General features: G+C 37.4%; 1 protein-coding gene across 1 annotated transcript in view; it reads left to right on the top strand.

Annotated features, from left to right (window-relative positions):
- Nucleotides 1-3,793, top strand: part of LOC102100014 (sodium channel protein type 5 subunit alpha-like) — a 35,810-nt gene extending 32,017 nt beyond the window's left edge. Inside the window, exons 24-26 of the mRNA XM_088058954.1 lie at nt 817-917; nt 1,705-1,969; nt 2,649-3,793. Coding sequence (XP_087915080.1) covers nt 817-917; nt 1,705-1,969; nt 2,649-3,793 — 1,511 coding nt within the window. The remainder of the gene's footprint in view (nt 1-816; nt 918-1,704; nt 1,970-2,648) is intronic.
- Nucleotides 3,794-21,005: the final 17,212 nt, after the last annotated feature.

The following is a 21,005-nucleotide window of genomic DNA, read 5'->3' as shown; positions in this document are numbered from 1 at the left end:
CTGTAAGAATATTCTTTTATAACAAAGTCCCAGTTACAATAATCCCAGTAGATAAAATGGTTAAGTAGTTTATATGCTAGAACATTTGCTAGAACTTTATGTGGCTATAACACCTTTTTTCTTTTCTTAGTACATGCTAAATCTGACATTTTTTTTATTTTTCATTTTTCTCTTTCATTTATTATCTGCTTCTTTGGGTTCTTCACTGAGATTCCATGTAGTGCAGTTAAGCAGAATTTTCAGAGGTTTTGCTGCAGTGATTCCAATTGCAGATGCCTGCTGAACATTGTTATGTGTTTGTTGTACAAAATGCTGATCACTCAATGCTTTTATGATGAGTGATTTCGGATTACTGGGTTACAAGTGATTGCTCAGTAATACAGGTGGTGTGCATGGTAATAAGAAATTCATTGACAGGAACCCCCCCATAGAACTTAGTCCCAAAATGCTTCTTCACCATCTTCTATTTACTTCCTTGTCCAGCAATGTACTTCTGCTTCTACTTTTCCCAAAATTATAAAATATTCTACTTCTTGATGAATCTTAAGTAATTTTGAAAATAGGAAATAGATTTGCAAAACTTCAGAAAATCTCTCACACTTGAGGGAACTAACTTGGGATCACTGCCTGGACTTGACTTTGATGGTCAAATCAGATCAGATGAAGGATCAAGGGGAATAGGAGAAATGGTGAAGATGCATTTCTTCTCTGTGTTCTTTCAGGTCCCACTCGTGACAACTGTAACTTACAGTCTTTAACATACATTTGTTGATATTTGACTTCATCTGAACAACAATATTCTTCCCCTTTACTTAGGTGGAAAAGATCTATTTTTGACTGAGGAACAGAAAAAGTACCATAATGCCCTAAAAAAACTTGGATCCAAGAAACCCCAAAAACCCATCCCAAGACCATTGGTGAGACCACCTTAAGAAGAACATGACATCATATAAATATGATATTTAAACTCAGTAGCTAGGCATTGGGAAATAAACTTTGTGTTAGAGTCCCTCACCTTCCTCTGTCAATATAGTATTTAGATTTTACTCTCTTTTGTTTAAAAATTCAATCTAACACAGTCATCTTTGATGGTATTAATTAAGAAAATTTACAACCTATTTATCACCTACTCAAATGTACAATTTTTTAAAATCAGTTCATATTAAGTATTTGATATTCTTAACATGATCTTGGTTATTTAAGTTGCATGATGTTGCTTCTGCAGCTAGATTGGATTATTGCAGATGAGAATGAATAGAGAGCAGTACATGCCCCATGGCTGTTATTTGCTTTTAAATAATCTTATGCTTTATTTCTTGCAATTTCTTAAATTTAATTCCAGGCCTGGCTTTGCACAGTAACTACTCAGAGTTTTCCATGTTAAGACATTTTAATTAGAATTGGTTATCCTAATATATCTGCTTCAATAAGTATTTCTATTAAAATAGCAATCACAATGTACTCTGAATGTTTTCCTGCCACATATTTTTTTTCTAAGCCAATGTGCTTGCCTGTGCCTGAAAACACTGAAAGTAAGGTGAGTTTTCTTTGAGGGTCTAAAGAAATCACATGAAAATGCATCTAGTAGCTTTCTGTTCATTTATGTTGTCTTAGGTTCCTTTTATAAGCACAAATCACTGATTAATATTTTAATGCAGGCTGGGTCTCAGCAATGGCATTAAGCAGTTCTCATTCTCTCCACAGAATGCATTCCTAGGATTGCTGTTTGACATTGTATCTCACAAAATATTCGACATCATCATTATGACTTTCATCTTTCTAAATGTGATTGTTATGATGGCAGAAACCAACCACAAAGACACCAAGGATGTTCTTAATAAAATCAACTATTTTTTTGTGGCTGTATTCACTGCAGAGTGTGTCATAAAAATACTGGCCTTAAGGCACTACTACTTTGGAAGTGGCTGGAACGTGTTTGATTTCAGTGTTGTGGTCCTTTCAATAGTGAGTAAGTATCAATCATTAGGTCAGGTAATTGTCCTACCAATATTAAGCCAAATTCCAGTTTGAAATAACCACCTACATGTGACTGATAAACAAATTCCAGATCCATTGTATTTTTTCAAACTATCTGCTAAGTGATCCCTTCTAAAAGGATGCATTTTTGTTTTCCCTTATATTTCTGCAGAGTACTAAATGGGAAATGGAGTCTTCAAATTTTTTTTCCTTTATTTTCTTCTTGTTCTTCTTTGATCTCATTTGAGTGCCAAGCATTAGTCAAAGTCTCACATTTAGGCTTAGGCCTGCAGAAGAAGCAGCACTCAGACACTGGCTCAGAGACAGTCCCAGAGCTTCCAGCACAGGACCTGAAAGGATTTTAAAGGATTTTTTAGGTACTTGAGCAATGAATGAATAAATTCACTCCCCAAATTAGAGAAACTTGGAAGAATGCAGCTTCCAAACTTTGCAGAAATCGTGATGCCTCTTTAATATTGAAAGATATTACAATTTTTCTTTTTTTACCTAAGCTTTTATCTGAGCAGTTTTAGAATTGATGATGGTTCTATTGAGAGCAGTGTAATATGATCAGTGTTACTTCTGACACCTAAAGCACAGAATATAACAAAACAGACATAAATTTGACTAACTTGACCTGGCAACATTTTTTTTTCTTCTTCCTTTCAAAGGTCTTGGAGTTTCTGAAGGATTTCAATCTTCCTTCTCCCCTTCGGTTTTGAGAACTCTTCGTTTGGCACGAATTGCCCGAGTTCTGAGAGTAATTCACGGAGCCAGAAGAATTCAAACTCTTCTTTTTGCATTACTGATGTCTCTTCCTGCACTGGTCAACATTGGCCTTTTGCTTTTCCTGATAATGTTCATTTATGCCATCGTGGGCATGGCGAACTTTGCCTGTCTCCGCTGGGATGGTGGGATTGATGACATTTTCAACTTCCAAACATTTTGTGGGAGCATTCTCTGCCTCTTCCAAATTACCACATCAGCTGGCTGGGATAATCTTCTGGCCCCTGTGCTAAAAGGATCTGGAGCATGTGCTCCCCAGTTAAATGAAGCAGGAACAGAGAAAAATAATTGCATAAGTAAGGGCTTTGGTATTTTCTATTTTGTAAGCTATGTCATTATATCATTTCTCATTGTTGTAAATATGTACATAGCTGTCATTTTAGAGAACTTCAATGTTGCCACTGAGGAAAGCACAGATCCTCTTTGTGAGGATGACTTTGATATGTTTTATGAGACATGGGGAAAATTTGACCCTCTGGCAACGCAGTTTATAGATTATTCTGCTCTTTCAGACTTTGCAGATGCACTGGAAGAGCCCTTGCGCATCCCAAAGCCTAATAAAATCCAGCTCATATCCATGGACATCCCTATAGTTAGTGGAGAAAAGATCCACTACTTGGATATCTTGCTGGCTTTCACTAAAAGGGTCTTGGGAGAATCTGGAGATTTGGAGGATCTTGAATTAAACATGGAAGAAAAGATTGCAGCTGCCAATCAATCTAAAAGTTGTTACAGCCCAATTTCCTCTACCCTTAAAAGAAAACAAGAGGAAGTGTCAGCTGTTGTTATTCAAAGGGCCTTCAGGAAGTATTTGAGACAACGTTCTCGTGAAAATTTATCCTTATACCATTGTGAACATAACAATGCTGTCTTTGAACAAGAAATACAGGACAAGCAAAGTATTCTTGAATCACTGCTTGATGAAAATCATGGTAGGAAGAAAGATAAATTACGTCCTGCTTCTTCCATATCCCTTCCTTTATATTATGATGGCTTTGCTGAGACAGACAGCAATAAGCTTGACACATGAGCTTGCCCCCAGCTGCAGCATTTCCAATTAAACCAATGTCACTTATTTTCACATGGAGACCATATTTTGATCCCACAAATACTCTAAATTTAGAATAATAATGGCAGCCTTCAAGTATTCTAATTGTTCAGATTTGCAAATGCTCCTTAAAGCAATGAAAATTTGAACAATTATATCTTAAATATTAGAGGAAAATCAAACCATGGAATTTTTTTCCTCAGCTACTGGAGTTAGTGAGTTAATTTTTTAAGCTGTCATTTTCATATTAGTTCATGTGTCTACATAAGAAGTCAAAGATCAGTTGTGAGCACTTATTTATGACCACACAAGGATATAGAATAAGGTATATGTCTTTATGGAGAACCAATTTTTCCGTACAGGATTTATTGTAGCAAAATTAAGTAATTACTGCACTTCTGTAAAAGAGCTCACTCAAGACACTTGAGTATAATCAGCCTCTAATTTTGATGTTTTTGGGACCATCCTCCTCCTAGTATCTTCGAATGGATTTGTTTAAGCCTAAGAATTTTTGAGGTGTCTTCACACAATCACCTAAAGGGATTTAACAGATCATCCTCAGTTGCCTGTACCTGAAACTTGTACATAATTTGTCCTTTGTATAATTCGGTGTATGAAAATTGTTGTAATCAAAATCAAAGAATGTTGTGCGAGAGATATTGTTTCCAAGAAAGAATAATTGTACATAAAATTCCATCATTATCCCTAGAAAGCACTACTTAGTAATCTGAGAAGAAGTTAATGGTGTACCTTGTGAGATAACATTCATTTAAGTTAAAGAAAGCATTTATTTCTTTGATTCTGAAAAAAAAAAAAAAGTATGAATGATGTGTAATAATATTTTACTGATTTTTTTTTTTTTTTAGTTTGGAATATGACTGATTTAGATTCTTCAATAAAGACTTCAGATGTTTACCCTATTTTTTATCTATTTTCTAATAAGTAACTTCAATTTCATTTATTACAAGACATACTCTATTACTGAGGGATAGAAAAACACTAATATAATTTTCCCAAAGTAGCTATCTATTAGCAAAAGAAAACTGAAAATATTTTTCTATTCTCAGGGAGTTGGAAAAGATTTAGAATTTTCAGGCCAAGAATATCAAGAATAATAAGGTAATGAATTTTTACTGTCATTTACCTTATTAAAAACTATTAAAACAGGACAGATTTAGTCAAAACTAAGCTATTTTTAGGACATATAAAGGCACAGGCAAGTGAAGAGTTAAAGAGCTCAGATACAGTATAGTTTAAACTGGATTTATTTTGGTCAAACATTGGAAGAGCCCCCCCAGGGAAGTGGTGAACTCCCTGTCCCTGGAAGTGTTCCAAAAATGAGGTGATGTGGCACTTGGTGCTGTGGCTTAGTGGCAGGGAGGTGTTCAATCAAAGGGTGGACTCGATGATCTTGGGGGGGGTCTTTTCCAACCTTAATGTGATTACTTTCAGAGCCAGTTTTTGCTCATAAAAAAAGGTCTGCAGAGCTCCCAGGAGAGCTCAGGGGTCAGCAGCCCTGGGCAGTGCAACACAGAGATACCAGGTGGGTCTGTCTCCCACCCAGCCTGAGTTGTTCCATGCACAGAGATGCTGGTCAGGAAATGATTTTATTCAGTGTGAGCTGGAATGGGCTCTGGAATGAAGCATCAGCTTTTGTTCCATTAGATGGCAGCATTTACTGTGGTTTAGGATTTGGCCAGTCTTCAGTGAAGCAGGTGAAACACACACACTTCAGCATAGAGCTACTAAATTAATTCTAAATTGTTCAGAAGAAAAGTGTCACAAGTCTCTTTTTCCCTGTCCGGGGCTTTCAAGTTAACCACAGGTCTCAGTAAGTGCTTGTTTGCTGACTCTTCTGGTGTCTGATAGACCTTAATGGTTGTGAAAAAAATAAAATTATTCTCCTGTGCTTGGACTTTCCAGAGGGGTAGTTCAAATATTTCTCTGTAGCACTGTAAAAGGAAATATTTCTTATAGAAAGTAAGACTGCTTTATTCTGGGATATTGGAAAAGAAGGAAAGATTAGAAAAGCCATGTAAGAGAATTTTAAACATTAATCTCTCTGATCTTTGTAATTAAAAAATATTTGTTTGAATGCAACACCAAGTTCTCTGTCCATACATAGAAACATTTTGAAGATGAGCACTTTATTTCCATTGCAGGGGCAGAAATTTTGTACAAAATCACACCTGGCATGAACATATCCTTAGTGATTATGTCACCTCAGCATCATACAAAACCAGCTGAATTCACCACAGGGCTAATTTAAAAGTCTGACTGATTCTCTAGTATTGCTTAAGCATTAAAATTGCCTTAGCAGGCTGTTGTGGGGTTGGAAGGAGAATGGTGATATCCAGATATTGCAGCTTCTTCTTGCTGTATTTGTCCAAAAGCCAGTTCAGCTCCTGAAGCAACGTAGAATTTCTTTGATAAGTCTGTAAATGATGATGAGTTAAAGCAGTGAACAGGTGGGAGCTTTCGACAATTGTGATAGTCTGGAACTGTGAATTCCTCCAGGTAAAACTTCCTGGATTTATGTGAACTCCATTAGAAATTCAGGAGTGCTTGGAACACAGTGGAAGAATATTCCTTTCTGTTTGAGAAGTTTGATACTTAAATCAGAGAACAGCAGAAACAAAGGAATATTGGATGCCTCCAGCCAGGAAACACTGTGAATGCAGAGCTCCCAGGGAATTTCTGAGAGTCAGCAGTAGAGAGAGCCAGCATTGCTCCTTAGTGATGGTGCAGATCTCTCTTTTCCTTTCCATGTGTCACTGTTCCTGTGTAGAAATAGAATGACCCCTTGGAAATAAGAGCTTTTTCCTACTTTTGTGGTAGCACTGTATCCTTCAGAGCAGGATCCCCAAAGGTCTTGTGGAAATTGTCCTTTTACTTTCTGGTGTTCCTCAGGTACTGCTCACCTTGCAATGTTTGCACTATCCACTGTTTCCTCAGGACTCAAAAGAGACCCCATGTGTAAATAAGTTATTTTAAAAGAAATAACCTCTAGTGGAAGGTTCCCTGCTCATGGCATGGAGGTGGGAACTGGATGATCTTTAAAGTCCCCTTCTACACAAATTTTTTTTGTGATTCTATGAAAGTACCAGAAATAGAATCTCACCATTTCATCTTATCCCTGAACCTACCAAGGGTTATTGTGCTTGACAAGTCTACAGTGTCATTGTCCAAAGCCATCAGTGAGCTAAGCATTCTCTCTCAACATGAGAAATCCCCACAACTTAGGTGGTGCAGGAAGACATCCCAAAATATGCTTTTATAATTCATGTTTAGAGTGAATATTCCCCTAAGGAGAGCACACCAAACAACCTGAGCAGCTTTAAGGCAGAGGTCAGGGTTATGGCTAGAAGTGGTAGAGAAGAGATCTGTTGTGTTGGAGCTAGAGTGAACAAATTATTCAATATTTATGGTAAAAGTTTCAAAGATGCAGGAACTGTATTAAATACTTTCATTAGCTACCACCAGCTAAAACCAGCCTGACAGCAGCCACATGCTTTTCAGACTTAAATAGTATGGCTAAACAGACACTTTAATCAAGGTCCTGGGAGTCTATCAATTGATACTATTTCGGACATGCACTTCCAATATCAAGTCTAGGGCAAATTAACAAGAGATTTCTCACCTGCCTATCTCTGAAAACTAAATTCTGTGTCCTCTGTGTCTTCTACAACATCATGTCAGATTTCTGTCTGCAAGTTTCTTCAGTACTCTCATCCATTAAAAATATTTGGATGAAGGTACTGAGCAGTGTCAGAGGTGAATGTGGTGGCAAATTTTTTGATTCTTTTCTCTGCCAGTTCCAGGGAAAATATGTAAAGGCATCAACTTAGTAAGTGGTTTTATTGATCTTCAGAGACTTTTGAAAGAGCAATAGAGATATTTTGGCAACTCCTTGGGAAACTATAGCTGTTTGGGCAAATCTGTTGCAGTTTTCTACTTTGTGGTTCCATGGAGTTAAGGTAAGACAGGCCAAGCTGATTTTAATGATAGTCATTACCTTAATGCAGAGCTGTTCAAGTTCTGGGCAGACTGAGAGCAATTGAAGTTTCCTCTCCAGTTTCCAGGGAAGTTGGGTCTATGCAGGAGCATTCCAAAGTTAGATATCCATAGGTTAGGTTTCAGACAACAGCCACCCTACCTTGCTGCCCAAACATTGGGTAGAATTTGTCCCCAGGGACAATTTAAAGTGGTCACTGGAAAGAACAGCTCTTTTCTAAGTTTTCTTTTATATATTCATACCTTTCTTGAAATGAAGAGGGTAGAACTAGAGGTAGTATTTTAGTAATGCTACCAGTCTCAGCAGTCTCTACAGAATTTGTCAGCAAAGGTTTCATACCCTTATTCCAATAATCTTTTTTTTGTGTTTGTGGCTGAAGTAATAAGGTGAGGCAAATAAAAAGCCATCCTTGTGTTCTTCACTCATATTTTTTGCTGCTGCTACCAGTGCAGCCTGTAACTGCTGCAGCCAGAAATCTGTGTTTGCATGAGAAGACAGATTCTCCAGCATCTGTGCACAGAAATTCACCAAAATATTTCCAGCTGATCCTTCCCCCCCACCCCATCCCGAAGAGAGTGTACAGAAAATTTCTCTCCCCTTTCAGTGAGATAACAATAAGCTTCAATAAAAACAGAAGCAAGAGGATTCCACCACAACACCTTTAGAGAATGACATCTCCTTCCTAAACATACATGATGCCCATCACTCATTTATCAGGCTCTCTGACATCCCATTCAATAAAACACTTGTGCTTATGTCCATTATGTCCATTGCACTTATCTTCAGCTTCCTCCTGTAAATTGTTTTGTCTGCCAGCTCTGCACAAGACAGATGATCCCATGGCTGCCAGAACATCAAATATCATGGGTAGTAGTTAATGTCCCTTGCTTTCCTAAATGGGGGGCTCACCCTTAACAACCATAATACAGACCCCCAAAAAATCCAGATAGGAAAGAGAGAATCAATGTACAAGATTGGGTAAAAATCTGTGCAAGTTGCACTTTCTAATCCACCAAGAGGGCAATGGAGTTCACACAGGTATTGTGATTGAAATCTTATGTTGCTGTATTTTGTTAAGTGTAACTTTTGTGATTTTGCCATAAATGAGTGTTTTAGGTTGCTCAAAGTATCACTGGCAAGAGCAGGTTCAATATGAAAGTGAAAGCGTGATGAAGTTCATTAGCAAGGTTCACTCTGCTACTTATTATGTATCATTCTGCTAAATCAAAATCCCATGTAAAATCAAATATATTGAAATAAATAAATTTGACATTAAACATCTCATGCTCCATGCTTGGAAAAGCTGAAAGAATCTGCTTGGATTATTGGACTCTGAGAACCAGGCATGGCTGTTCTTCTTTCTGAAATTATCCAGGGTCAAGAATACAAATGAGCAAACATTTAGAGAAAAGCTTTTCTATTTGTTAAAGATGAGACAATGGTAAAAGCAAAAATTGTTATTTTAGAACCTATTTCCTCATCTCAGTGCTTATAGAAACAGTGACAACAACCATCTTCATTTAAGGTTTTAAATTTTGCATGTTTACCTATACCAGATAGGTAAATAAAATACCAGAAATGGGTATTTTAATTGCAGCTCAATTAAATTAACTTCATAATGTTTCATAGCAAGCCATGAATAATATATAAGAAGTAAATTGAAATTTGTCTCCATATTTCCAGGTTTGTTGATGTGAATTAATGGATTTGAATGCAACACTCTGCTGTAGTAAAGGGAAAACAATGGGTTGGGTTGGCAGAAGCTTTCATTTCCAGGTGCCACCTCACTGTCCCACTCATCTCACACCAGTGCTCAGTGCCCAGTGGGCCATTCCTCACTGTAAAATGCACATTTTCAAACCTGGCTTTGTGGCCACTGCTTCCACAGTGCCCATCTCTCATGGACTGAAGCAGAACATCACTGTAAATGGCTGAGGAGTAATAGCCATTTTCTCACAAAACACCTTCTGGTTTTCTGAAGGTGATTTAATAAACCTGCTTCTCTGCATAACCAAATGTTATTCCATCCTGCTTGCAAGGCATTTGTCTAATTCCATCTTTCTATGGTATGGAAGAGCATAGAGCAATTTACTGGGTTTATAAGGCTGGTAGCCTTTTCCTCATGCCAGTTCTGCTAAATTAGAAGTTGAATTTTCAAATCTTTTACCACATAGAGAGGAAAGGCTTTGACTGGCCTCAGACTCCAGGCAACAAAGCAAATCCCCAGGAATCTTTTAAAATCTGCTCTTCCCAAACATTTAGGAATCAAGTGATTGTATATCAGGTACCCCATGTGCATGTACCCCAAAAAATGAATAAAGTGAGTCCTAAAGCTGCCCAGTGCTGAAAGTGAAAAGTGCTTGCATGTTCCTATAGATCCCAATAATTTTGAGATTTTTGGCTGTAATCAAACCCAGCTATTAAGACCATACCTTTAGCTTTTGCTTGAACTTTAAACCAAAGACTATTGATGGCCCCAACATCTCACAAAAAAAAGTTTTTATATACCAACAATGTATCAAGATTGCTGTAAAGATTCCTATGGACCTTTTTTGTGTGGTAGTGTGTATGTGTGTGTGTGTGTGTGTGTGTGTATGTGTGTGTGTGTGAAAACCACCAGATTTTGCTGCCTTAAAAAGTAATCCCTCATGCACCAGCTCTGGTATTGTGAACTGATTTTTTTTTGCAAAGGAAAAGATCCTTTTATATCAAAGATCAACCTCCTACCCAGAGAAAAAGAAACTGAATCCACTTTCATCAAAACTGAGTAGGCTCAGTAGCTGAGTGGGATGTTGTATGAAGCTTTTGGATAAATACAAACATTTCCTTCCCTTTCCCCTTTCCCTTTCCCTTTCCCCTTTCCCTTTCCCTTTCCCTTTCCCTTTCCCTTTCCCCTTTCCCTTTCCCTTCTTTTCCCTGTCACCTTTTTTGCATGTTTTTCCCTTTCAAACCTTGATTTTTTATATATTATGTGTTGCAAGAAATTGCATGATGAAAACCTGGTGGACAAGATATGAGAATTAAACCAGCCTCTACAAATATTTGTTGAATGTATTTCATGTCTGTCACCCAGCCAATGCTTGTATTCTTGTAAGTATATAAGAATGAAAATGTTCATAACATTAAAGTGTGCCCCCAACTACACAAACTTTGATTTTTATGGGAAGAAAACACCCAGTTTTGGCATTTATGGGCTTGTGTGTCCATAGTGTGTTATACCAGGTATTGTCAACAGGAGCCTTGAACTTTCTCTTCTGTAAGACAGTGAGGCTCACATCTTGCAAGAAAAATGAGGATGACTTACACAGCTGAGACACTGATGTTTTTTTCAGATTAATACTTCCTCCTGCTTTTATATTATTTTGACACCAAAACACTTGTGGCAGGTGATTTGAACATTACACATTTCACAGCAGGAGAAAATCCTTTTCACCTTCCAGTTGCGTGTTCCTGTTACTACAGATTCAAAACTCCAGGTATTGAGAAGGTGAGAGTGAGAGGAGTGATGAAACAAATCCTAGACATATTTTTTTTTCCCATTCTGTTTGCTGAATATGATAGACTTTTAAAGCCTGGCTTCTGAGAGGCAATTTCAGACACTTCTCTTAGCATCATCCAATTATGCATTGGCTGCTGCTCACTGCATCTATCAAAGTGTCAGGGACACTTTCATGTAGGCAATATATTGCTTTTTCAGACCCAAGAGGGGAAAAATCAGGCACCCCAGCATCTTCTCCTTAAGTAGGTGTTGAGAAAATTAGCCCCATTACAATCCAGCATGCATTAGTCCATTAAAAAGCTGGAGGAAGATTCCTTTGTGTAAATGACTGGGTGGTTTCACTGTATATTTGTATTAGTCATTTCCTGCTGTTCTTTAAAGAAAGTTCTTGATCACTGATGTTTAAAAGGTCTTAATTTCCACATAAGCGTAACTTCAAGAAAAGAAAAGAAAATACAGGAAACTTTCTCATAGATTTTAAAAGGTAATTAAATATTTTTTACTATCATAAATTAAACTTTATGGCTCAAAAGACACAACAGTTTGCAAATACCCAGAGAGTTATCCTTTCATTAAGGTGGCTTCTTGTACACAAAACTCCTCTTCCTTTCCAAACCATTTATGCTGCTGTTCCCAGATTTAATGGCAGACTATGCAGAGCAGGTGTTTGGGCCCTCATTTGGAGGATTTACACATTCCACCTGGAATGAACCTGCTGAACTCCAATCAGCAGGACTGGCTGGGGCTCTGCAGCTGTTTTGAGACACAGCACTGGAAAGAATTGTGGTAATGAAGTGATGTCTCAGCCTTGAATTTGGCTTCTTTTCACACTCCTGTTACACAAGAAGTTTAAAGACTGACTGAAAATGTACAAAAATTGGGGAAAAAAGAACTTTAAAATAGATATATGCTCACTTCTGTTGTATCACAGACTACAAGAGCCATCAAGGTCCCCGCTGGACAGGAAACCACAAAACCAGAGGTGCAGATGCTGGAAAAAAACCTCACAGAAACACGTCATAAGTGCAGAATTATGATATCAAGATTGTCTTGATAGGACATTCGTGGTTGGGTTCTTTTTCCCCCTTGGACTGAGATTGCTGAGAGAGAGGCAGTTTTCTCTTGTTTAGACTTGGTTGTTTATTCTTCTTTTATCTATATTACATATTTACAGAGTACAAGGAGCTACGTGCACTAAGATATAAAGGTGAAAAATGATTAACAAAGATCTTCTTCAAGGTCTTTTATATGTTCATTTACCCAATTAACAAATGCCAAGTAAATTATTTTTCTTGGTGACCCAATGACCCAACACCTGTGTGCTGCACTGAAGCATCTCTATCCAATCAGTTATTACTACCCAAAAACCTCTGGAAGAAGAGGATGAAGAAGAAAAAAGGACAAGGACAAGAGAGAACACCCGGAATCCTCCATCTTGTCTTCTGTTCTCTAAACTAGTTTAAATTCCAAACTTTAACTTTTTCACCCAGTGACTTAAGAAAACATTCTAATCTACACACACTTTTAGCTTTTCTATTTAACTTTAACAGTTGTTTTCAGGGTGTGATATGAAATTCAGAGTTTTCTTGGACATCAGAGCCAGGTATCAGAGATAAGGGCACACTCTCTGTGCCTCTGACTCCAACAAAGGTTACTAAGGAAAAAGTGAAAATTCCTGCAGAAAACTGTTGAAAAGAGCAGGCAGTGAGAAATTCCTCTGTTCCAGGTAAGGTGGAAAGAATAAAGGGTGTGGTTCCCAGCACATCACCTGGAACAGAGTGCTCTGTTGGGGTTTGTGCAGTTCAGATCCTCCTTCACAATTATTTTGTGTTGTAAAAGATCTCATTTTCTGGAGTGCCTGACACTTGGATGTTTTTCAGCTCTTCCTGTCTGATAAATAATACAGTCTCTAAATAACCACACTCTGCCAAACAGATGCTTTAGTCAATCATCTTATTATGTATTAAATAGCTCATCCACTGTGCTCTGTGTTTAGGTGCCTAAAATCCGCCTCTGCTGAAGGCTGTGGTTTATTCTGACCCACCTGGACCTTAGTTACAGGGCATATCTAAAAGTACCTGAAGCTGCCTCTGGTTTACCTCAGATAATCAAATTTTTGTGTTTTGCTTCTTCATAAAAGTAAAGATATATTGGATACAAAAAAAAAAAAAAAAAAAAAAAAGTTTTTCAACATGTAAATATCCAGTGTCTGGAACAGTGAGGGAAATTTCTATATACACCTAATGCTCCTTGATGAAGCAATATTAGGAATATTAATATGACAATTTTATTTCCTTCACTACTCTAATTCTCTTAGTATTATTCTGATAGGCCACTGAGGAGAGAGAGAAGAATAATCCATATTTTTCTATTTGAGTAGGTGATAAGCAAATTTTCCTGATGGAAATGTGCATCAGACCATTTAGCACGCTGGAGATTACTGTATGTAACAATGATTTTAATACGTATTTACAGAGAAAGCAATTTCCTGTTACTCTGTAATAACAATTATCCATTCAAAAAGTCTGAATTTTACATCATCATGATTTTTTTTTTTAATATCATTTCATTCTCTGATAAAAGTAAATGAGATTCCTTTATCCTAGGTCTTTTATTTTGACAAAAATGCCAATTAGCAATTTATGCCATTTAAGACTTCACTATTCTGTGGGTCACAAAATGACTTCAGCTATTCTTTTAAAGCAAAGTAGCAATGTAATATATGATAAAAGCTATTCTAGTCTGTGTGCAGTAAACAGCCTTCATAAATCTCTGGAAGCTCTCTGCAACATCATTCCCTCAGTTTCACATTGGGCCACAAATCCCACATATGTTAATACTCGTCCCATAAACAGCAATTTATGAGGATTTCCCCTCTTGGCCAGGAGGTCTCAGTTTCTCTTGTGTTATAAAAAATCCTGAAACACGGAAAAGCTTCAACATGCACAGGTGAACATAACTCCTGAGCTGACAGGCAGCATTTGCGAGGTGAATTTTCATACTATAATTTCATTAACCAAATAAAATCAACAATACATCTACAAAAAATGGGAAATTTATTATATAAACCTCATCCTAGTGAGGGAAAAAAAAGCATAAGGTGAGCATAAGGTTCTTTATCTTATCTGTGCAAAACTATGTCAGTTAAGCAATTCTAAATTTACCATAATTTTTATACTGAAATATTACTTGCACCGAAGTTGCAGAATAATTTGTTCCAGTCTGTGCTGAATGGCATTGAAAATTACAGTTCTTTCAGCTGAAAAGCTATAATTTATTATTTTAGTTAGAGGGGTGCTCTTTGAAATGTGTTAGATTCCTTTTGATTAAGGACAATATAATTCTGCATTGCATATCCCAAAAAGTCAATAGTGGAGGAAAGACATCCCAACACTGATATTTTTCCTTTTCCAGATGAAGAATTCAGATCTGTTTTTACAAACTAGATATTGACACTTACTATTTGGTTTTAATCTCCTTTCTCCCACATCATGCAGGTGAAATGGTTCTGACTGAGGAATCCTTATGCCATGAAAAATGAGGTTCAGTTACCAAACAAAACCCCATGCTGTATCCCTAAAAGAAGGGGATAGTGAAATGCAAAAGGATTTTACAGCTGAGATTTACAAATCATATCTAACTTCTCAGGAAAAGACAGAAATTAATCTTTACCAAATCTGTTATTGTTATGAGAGTTCAGAAATATATCAAAAAGGGATTGCACTCATGAAACTCATCCTCTTTCTCCCAATTAAAGCTGCCATTGTATTCACCATTGTGTTTCTGTTACTATAGTGATGAAATCTATGTAGAAACCTGGAGAGTTGGATTGCTTCATTTCATGTATAATTTTTCACACTCTACCTTCCATTCCTTACTTCCTAAATGGCCATAAAATAGCACCAATTATCATAACAGATGGGTGTGTACACACACATCAATTACAGCATCACCAGGAGTCACACAGAAATAAGTTGGTAGTTATTTTTAAAAGAACCAGTAAATGAAATTATTTTGTATTGGTTTAAAGTAACCATTCCCTACCTCAAAGTTCTTGCTAAGCTGTGGAGGGTAAAACTGAAGGGTAATTTTACACTCACTTAAAGCTGACCAGCTTTATTTTAGATTAAACTGCTTTATACTTAATGAATATTCTTCTTTTCTAATAGCAAACATACATCACGTGAATGTTGCACTTGTCTTTAAGTACTAATTTTTCTTAAGTTCAAATATCCATTACTATCAAATATTTGCTTTCTTCCATTAAGCCATTTCTGTATCATTTATGAATTCAGATATCTCTCAGTTCTTTAAATATTTTCTCTCCATATTTTCCCTCTAAACACCTTAATTTTTCATGGACTATTTCCATATTTATTCTTTATAAATGGGGAATGCTTTTTGGTTTTCTTCTTCATTTAGCAAGGTTTAGATTTTGTGATGGCAGCATTTACATTTCTACTTTTTAAAGTTTCTTTTAACTTGAGGTTTATTTCCCTCCAGCTGCTCTCTAGACTTGAATTTGCTGGGGGTGGAGAAGCTTCACTTTTTCTGCTGATGGAGTAGAGGGGACTCAAACAGCTTTGCTCTGAGTCTGCTGGGAAAAATTAAGTATTTCATTTTGGACAGGGAAGGAAAAGTCAATGCCAAAGGCTCCTCACCATTCCCTGTCCAGCAGGGATTGTCTGTTTTCTCCCCACACATTTAAAAGGAGATGGGACACATCTAAATCCCAGTTTATTCCCAAGGGAGATTTCACCAGCACAGCCAGGGGAGCCCAGAACGCTGCTTCTCTCACCTTCAACTAAATTTTTTTCAGCTACTGCAATTCAACAATTCTGCATTTTTCATGTGTTTGCTGCCTTTTGCACAGAGCTGTGACCCAAAGATGCTTTGCCTCACAGGGAACACGAAACACCTGCTTTTTCATCAGCCACTGGGATAAACCAGGCTGACTGCCAGGCTGATTAGTGACCTCAGCACGAGCAGTGGGCTTGGATAGCTCAGTGCACACAAGGATGTACCTGGAAAGGAACCTGAAAAAGAAAGTTCTCTTCGGAAACACCCTGGGAAGTTTTTAATTTCTGAGAGCTAATCTTATCTCTGATTCAGGCTGGGCCATCTCTAGGTGAGCACAAGGACCTGGGGAAGCCTGAGACAAACATGAGACACCCTCCTGCTTTATTTATCCATGGGTGACAATAATTATTTCTTGCCTCTGGAAAGTGCAGGTTCTATTTCCCCCTTAACTACAGGGGAGTAACTCATAGGGAAGAGGCCAAAACCAGCTGCTGCTATTCATCTCTAACTCTGGATGAAATGTAAGGAACTTTGGGTGAAATCGCTAAATTTAGGTTAAATGTAATTTGATATTAGTTAAATGTAATTTTTTGATATTTGAAATGGAGATGGATAGGAAAGCTGTCTATGTAACTGGTGTTGGAGACCCTTTATGGTGTCATTCTTAAGAGTGTTTAGGAGTTTAAATCACATGGATTGTAATGTCATTCTCACTGAAAATCCCATCTGGCATGTATATATTTCTTTGGGGGCATAAATATATCTTAAAATCTACCCTTATTATTGTCCTTTCCTATGAATAGAAGGTGCAGATATTTGTACAAAGGAGGTGAACTTTACCCACCTTCATTGATACCTAAGCTTCAAAAAGCTCACACTCAATAAAATTAATGTCAGGTGGTTTAAAAGCTGTTTTGGACCTATGACAGACAGATAGCTTGGAGGGAACAAGAGATTATATGATTTGGAGAAACAAGAGAAAGCCTGGTTCCCCTGCAGGGGAGGAAGGATGCTCTGAAGTTGCAGGAGTTCCTCCTTAGAGAGGTGGGCTCCTCTTTCCTTCTCTGTTTTTCAAGGATAAGAAAACTTACTTTCATGGGCAGAAGTTTACTATGCTATTTAGTTTCAAGGGCAGGGAATGAGCCCTGTCCCATTTCTCTAGGAGGGCAGACACAGCAGAGAAGACAGAGATCTCTCCCATCCTACTGTGAAAAACGAGGCTCACATATTTTTTATAGAATTTAAAAGTTTAATAAAAAGACAATTATGAGATAAAAATGAAGTAAAGTATACAGATACGTCTGGGTGTCTCTGCATTCAGCTAAGAGAGCACACCTACTAACAAAGGATTGTCCCTTAAAAACAGAACCCTACTACATATCCATAAATTCTTATATATATTCATACATTCTTAGGATTTTTGGTGTTCTTCTGTTTAGTTTTCTCTTGCCCCCTTCCCAATAGATGAATCTTCTTGGCTCCATTGAGATTTACATTCTCTGATAACAGAAATGCAATAAATTCTTCCCCCGGTGTTCTGGTCACTTCTGTCTTCATCTGGATAAGTTTACAAATGCAGGGAGCCTCTAGCTATCTTATTTAGTTTTTGGGTTATACAAACAAAAGTAGTTTTTGTTTTAATGCTATGCCATAGCTTAACATATATGTATTATACCACTATTTCTGTTTCATTAATAACAGAAATAAAGGAAACAATATTAATACAGCTAAATTTTCTAATCTTATACATATAACATTCATTATAATATTTGCAAAAAGCCAATAATATGATATGTATCTATAACACTACCCAACAGTGGTTTCAGCCAGGGAGGAGCTGCAGGTCTCAGGAGTGAGTGAATTCTCCCAGGCTGCTGAGCTACTGCTTGTTTATATCATCATCTGTATAAAATTAATATGAATCTCAGAATGATGGAATGGTTTGGGTTGGAAGGGACCTTAGACATTACTCAGTTCCAAGCCCCTGCCATGGGCAGGGAGGGATGCCTTCCACTAGTCCAGGTTGCTCAGAGCTCCATCCAGCTGGCCTCAAACACTTCCAGGGATGGGGCAGCCACAGCTTCTCTGGATAATTTGCTCCTTTTCATCCTCACAGTAAAGAATTTCATCCTAATATCTCACAGAACCCTGCCCCTTCTCGGTGTGAAGCCATTTCCCCTTGCCCCAAGTCCCTCTCCAGCTCCCTTTAGGCACTGGGAGAGGCTCCAAATCTCCCTGGAGCCTGCTCTTCCCAGGATGAACAGCCCATATATATGAATCTTACATATACACTGACATTTAACTTATATTTACATGCCTGTTCATGCACACACACATAAATTTACACACAGAGACACAGAGAGGTAACAGCCACCAGTTTTCCATCCTTCCACTCAGCTCCAGCCTTAGCTTTTTAGTTCACTTTATAGATCCACCCTTGGCTTTTTGTGGACTGTACTTCAGCAGAGAATTGAAACTGAGATAATCAAAGAAAATATAAAGGCCAAGGCCTTTTATAGATAATTGTTAGAGTGCAGCCATCTCCCACTGTGAGGCTGACAGAAACGTTTTCCTCCGTGTTCCCCACCCGCATGGCGCGGCTTCACTCCCGATTTTCTGCGAAAGACTCTCGGAAATCCAGGGATGAAACAAGATCACGGAGAAATGCTCAGCTTGGAGCCTCCCCAGCTGAGGTTTCTGCCTTTCCCAGGAGATCCTGTGTAATCACTTCAGCTCCTTCCATGGCTCACACAGACACCTCCCTCAACACCCCCCTGTACAAATAGCACAGTTCCTGGAGGAACAGCATCTCCAGAGTGGTGAGGGATCGCTGGAAGGGGACACAGAGATGATAAAGGCAGTGAGGAGGTTTTTCCAACTATTTCTTGGGAGACAACTGGGCTGAGATAATGCTTCTCTTGCACAGAAAGAAGTGACTCCTTGAACCTTCACTTAGAGGGATGGAAAATAACGTAAGTCCTGTGGTTTACTGCACTTTCTCTTCTTAGGAAAAAAAAAAAAAAAAGGTGGTTTGTGGTAGACTCTTCTATAGGATTCAGTGACCTTTTATTTGCCTAGAAATCATTAAAAAACCCGAGCAGCAAATTTTTCTTCCTGAGTGGCATGAAAAAAAGTGGAAGTGGGGAGGAGTGAGTATTTATTTATTCCTTTGCACAAGAGCTTCCCCAGTGTTTTTGACTTGTTATTTTGATGAAGTTAACTAGGGTCAAAAAATAGAATCCTAGAGAAGTGAATAGACATATAAGGAAGTTTTTTTTCCAAGCATGAAAATTGCAGATATATCTACTTTATCTACAAACTTCAGATTTTCTAGTTATAATATTTATTTCAAAGCAAAGACAGAAAAATTTCAATAACCTTAAGTTTTATGACATTAGTCTTTCTTACATTGCTTTATGCTTGGTAATATTGCTCTGATACAGACTAACATTTGGGTTTTTAGTCTTACAAATGGATCTTATTTTAAATAGATTTTCTTGTGTGTGTGAATAAGGCAGAATTACATCTGCTTAATTTGTGGAATATGCTGTACTGTCCCTGGTGAATGCTTTTATCATGATAAACTGTGGGGAAAAATAAACTAAAAAGTGAAACCTGAGAAAACTAGATGCTTGGGAGATTCCTCCTGTGGTACAGGTGCTGCTCCTTTTCCATGTCTCAAAGGTTGTAATTTTTTTGTTGTACTACATTTTGGGTTTCTGTGTAATTACTTGAATTGATCTGAGATTATTCTCCATATCCACAAAAAAAGTTTTTTCATATTTGAGTTTTCTAGTTTTGAAAAGGGCAAATAGTGAATTTAATAAAGAAAAGTGAGGAACCTAATGGCATTATGTATGTCCTTATTAAGTGACACTATTAAATGACATACCCAATGCAAATGGTTTGTTCAGAACTAAGTTCTGATTAGATACATTCTAATATATTTAGAAAACTGTGTCAGACAAAAGACCATGTAATTTGAAAATTTCCTTAAATTATGGAATTGTAAACATCTGGCAATCCAAGTTAAATTAAATTGTGCAATCAAGTTATTTTTTTTTTCTTTCAAAATGTATAGTTAAGAGGTTTTTTTCACTGTTTTAGTGACAGATGAGGGGTTTTCTTTCAGGTTTTCTTTCATGGGCCAGCTGAATTTTGTTATGGTCTTGGGAGAACTACTTCTCTTGCATTTTGTTATAAGTTTTATTCTCCTTATCTTTAGCTTCTGAAAGACCTTTCTGTATCAAAGTGTACACAATGAATCTTCAGAATGACAAACTGGCAAGTCTGTGATACTTTTGGTGCATTTAGTACTTTCTGTTAATGATAACAGTCCAAAATCCAAACCATGATTTTCTACAGCTTTCTTTTGTTGTAATCAAGTCACGTTAATATGAGTTATAAATTTATAGAACCCTTAATCACTATAAACAATTTTGAAACACTACTTATATGTGGAAAGTAAAAAAATCTGACATATTTCCAGCCTGACCTTTAAAAACCTAAATTTCAAATGCAAAAAACTCCAAGTTAAAAACTGCAGCAATTCCTACATGGATGTCCTTAAGATCTCAGATATTAGAGGCAGCAAGAGCACAGCTCTCATTCCTTAGTGGCAAAGACAACTCTGATTCCTCCTGTTTGCTTCAAAGCTTGAATATCCATAAAATCTGAAGATTTTCAGAACAGCACTGTAGAAAATATATGGTTAAAAATCACAGCTTGTCCCTTTCCTGGCAGCCAAGTGTAACCTGCAGCACGTTCTCCTTCCTTCCACTGTCATCCTCGGGCAGGACCCTGCCTGCCAAGTTTGGCGAAATGAATGAATTTCCCTTTCCCCTTCTCCTTTTCCTCCTCCCCTTCCCCACTTCAGAGTG

Source organism: Pseudopodoces humilis, chromosome 1 (genome assembly GCF_049639895.1).
Source record: "Pseudopodoces humilis isolate 2021_Gansu_Grassland_sample_001 chromosome 1, ASM4963989v1, whole genome shotgun sequence".
NCBI classification, from domain to species: domain Eukaryota; kingdom Metazoa; phylum Chordata; class Aves; order Passeriformes; family Paridae; genus Pseudopodoces; species Pseudopodoces humilis.
Note: the sequence above shows the minus strand (reverse complement) of the source record. Positions and strands in the feature narration are given on the sequence as shown.